The 3,499-nt window shown below is 13.7% G+C and overlaps 1 protein-coding gene across 1 annotated transcript in view; it reads left to right on the top strand.

Moving 5' to 3' along the window:
* Positions 1-3,499, top strand: part of LOC102670865 (guanine nucleotide-binding protein G(o) subunit alpha) — an 84,816-nt gene that overhangs the window by 33,394 nt on the left and 47,923 nt on the right. Inside the window, exon 2 of the mRNA XM_031514249.1 lies at positions 2,769-2,811. Within this exon, the coding sequence (XP_031370109.1) occupies positions 2,769-2,811 (43 nt within the window). The remainder of the gene's footprint in view (positions 1-2,768; positions 2,812-3,499) is intronic.

A 3,499-nucleotide genomic window follows, 5' to 3' on the forward strand; every position in this document is an offset into this window, starting at 1 on the left:
ATCTTCTAAAAGTTATAAATTTATTTCAAACTTTTATCCATTGTGATATCTATACATGAAAACAAAATAATATATATAATGATGAACATATTTTATTTATTATTTTACAATTTTATCTATTATTACATGTATGTATAATTATAAGTATATAATTATATAATATATAATTATTATATATAATTAGTATATAATTATTATTTATTTAAGTATATAATTATTATTTATTTTGTAATTAATTTGTAAATAATGTAGTAATCGGAGATAATTTATCGAATAAAATTTTTCTATAAAATGTTATGTAGATGCTAATTGCTCATTGAGAATTATTCATTTGAGAATTAACTTTCCTAATGCGATTTAGTTTGAAGCACGAATAGTTGTGATATCATTATCATGAAAGTAAAAAATATATAATTATTATCCATAATATCTTTAAAAAAAAAAAAGAAGAAAGAAATCAGTATCAAAAAGAAGTTAATGTATAAAATTAAGAATAAAATCTAAAAAAAAATTAAAAATATTTTTATTTAATAAGAAAATATTTTTATTCACATTAGTATTCACGTAAGTATTCTAGTAATAATTTCGTAATTTTATAAATATAAATACAATATAAAGCTTAATTTATAATAGATACAATTGTGGATCAATAATTAGTAAGAAAGATATGAAATTGAAGAAAATTATTTCTGTTTATGAATTTTTAATTGTAACACTAACTTTAATAATAACTTAAATTACAATATAAAAAATAATTATAATATAAAAATAATTTAAAATATTTGTGTATTTAATAGAATAAGTATTATTTCAATTTTTATATGATTTATAATAATCTTTAATATTTGATTTGTTACATAATTAGAAAAATAATAAAAGAAATAATAAGAATAATTTAAATTATTTACAATAAATACATATATTTTTATTAATATATGAAAATTTATTTATTTTCATTTTCTTTTATAAATCGTAATTGAAACTATAATTTCATTTCTTATCCAATATTTTGATAAACATTTTTCAACGCGTACAAAAATATTTTCATATTTAAATAGCAATTCTTTGAATATAACAATATATTTATTTGAGCAAATTGCAATATGTCAACTATCAAACAATTGAGTTCAGACAGTACAATATTGATTTGTGAGAAATACTCTCGAAAGCAATTCACAATAATATTTATTTAAATGGATAAAATATTCAGATTATATATGTTTATTATTATTATATCAATTTATTTTATTATAAATGTACAATTATTTTTGATAAAATAAATTTAAAGAATTAATTAAACATTTACAATAATTAAGAGAAATATAAAATGAAAATATATAATTTATAGTTTATATATAAATATTATAATGATCTCGAAATTTGTCAAGCAAAAAATTATTTGTTAAAAGTTGATTCTAATTACAATTGTATTAAATATAATTAAATTGTATTAATATTCGTGTAATACTTTTCGAAAGTCGATTTCAAAGATTAAAATAAACACAAAAATTATATAAAATTAATTATATAATTATATAAATATGTTAATTAAACTTATTTATTAAAATATAAATAAATTGGATTTTTATGCAGTCAAAATAAACTCATAATGTTCAATAATATATAAAATAAAATAATGTAAAAAATCTGTCTTGTTATTTGAAATATATTAAATATATTTATAAAATATTAGTAATTTTATACAAATTTAATAATTTAATAAACATTGAATTAGCAAAATAATCATCTACAAAATAATATATTTTTGTCCTGTTGTTTCTTTTATAATATACTATTTAGAATCAATTTTTAATATTATATCATAATCAAAATTTTTATTCATGATTAAATTTGCGTATAATATTTAATTATCATACAAATAAAATCAATTAAGTAAAATAAGAATAAGAATAAGAATAAAAATAATATAATTACATATTATTATTAAATTCTGTGTCCATTTTATCTAAACGCAAAATAAAATTGCTTAAAATAATTTAATAAATCTTAACTTAAATTTTTAACTTTTATATTTGTTTTAATCTTTAAAAATTAACAAAAAAATAATATACATGTATATTATATATATCGATATATTATATATATTATTTATATATATATAAAATAATAAAATACATGTATATGAATTAACCTAAAATAATTATTTTATAAACAAATAAAAAAGGGAAAAAGTTATTTTTAACAATACAATTTTTAGCATATTTGATAAATAAAGTTTTTATAAAGAAGTTTTAGGAAAAAAATCTTATTTTAAATATTGGCATAAAATTAAAAAAAAAAAATGAATAACATATTAAAATGATAAAAATATAAAATGAATAAAATTATAGAACAAAAAATAATTTATTTAGTCACTTTATTCGATGTTATTTTATCTTATTCGATTTTTTCGTGTATTTTATTAATTTATATAATTTTATTAAAATTTCGTATATAAATTAACAATAAATTTCATTGGAAAAGACATATCTAATTTCTTTCATTATATTATTTATTATTATTAATAATATATTATTTCGTAGTTTCGTAGTTTTGATTACTTATTTTATTTTTCATAATGGAATAAAATAAATTTCTTTATCTTATAAATCTTTATTATATAAAAATATATTTATAGATAAAAGGATATAAAATTAATTCCATTGTTTTATAAAGAAATCTATTTAAAAAGTTAAGAATTAAAAGTTAAAAAGCATATGATTATTTTTTATTAATTCATTAATTCAATTATTCTTTTTAATTTTCAGGTGCCGGCGAATCTGGAAAAAGTACCATCGTTAAACAAATGAAGTAAGTACTTAAAAAATATATATTTATTGTTCGAAATTATAATATAAATTATTTTTGTTTTTTCTTTATTTTTTCTTTATAATTTAAAATATTTATTAATAAATTCCTTTAATAAAAAATTCCTATAATAAATTTGAAATTATGGCATGTAATAATTTGTTTATTAAAAACAACTACTAATGTTAAAATTAATCTGATTGATATATATATATATATAAATTCAATTAAATTTAGGATCTGTACCAGTATTTATTTAATTTGATTTTTAATCTTTAAAATATTTTTTAAGATAATTTTCCAACACACGCCATAATTAATTTTAATTTATATAAAAAATTATATAATGAGAATTTTTATACTTTTTATACTTATTACTAAAGTTATTATATAACTTATACACATATATATAATATATATATTATATTGTATATATATAATATATATATATACAATATATATAATATAATATAATACAATAAATAACTTATTTTATTATACTTATTATAACTTATTATAATTTATCAAAATTCTATTTTTAATATTTCATTAATATTTTTTTAAAATAGATTCATTTTTTTTTATTCATTTCTAAAAATAATTTAATTACATTTATATCCTATTTTAAAAATGCATTTTTATATAATTAAATATTTTATACAATTAAAAATTTTTATATAAAAAAAAATAA

The sequence above is a fragment of the Apis dorsata genome, unplaced genomic scaffold, assembly GCF_000469605.1.
Source record: "Apis dorsata unplaced genomic scaffold, Apis dorsata 1.3 scaffold_943, whole genome shotgun sequence".
Lineage (NCBI taxonomy): Eukaryota > Metazoa > Arthropoda > Insecta > Hymenoptera > Apidae > Apis > Apis dorsata.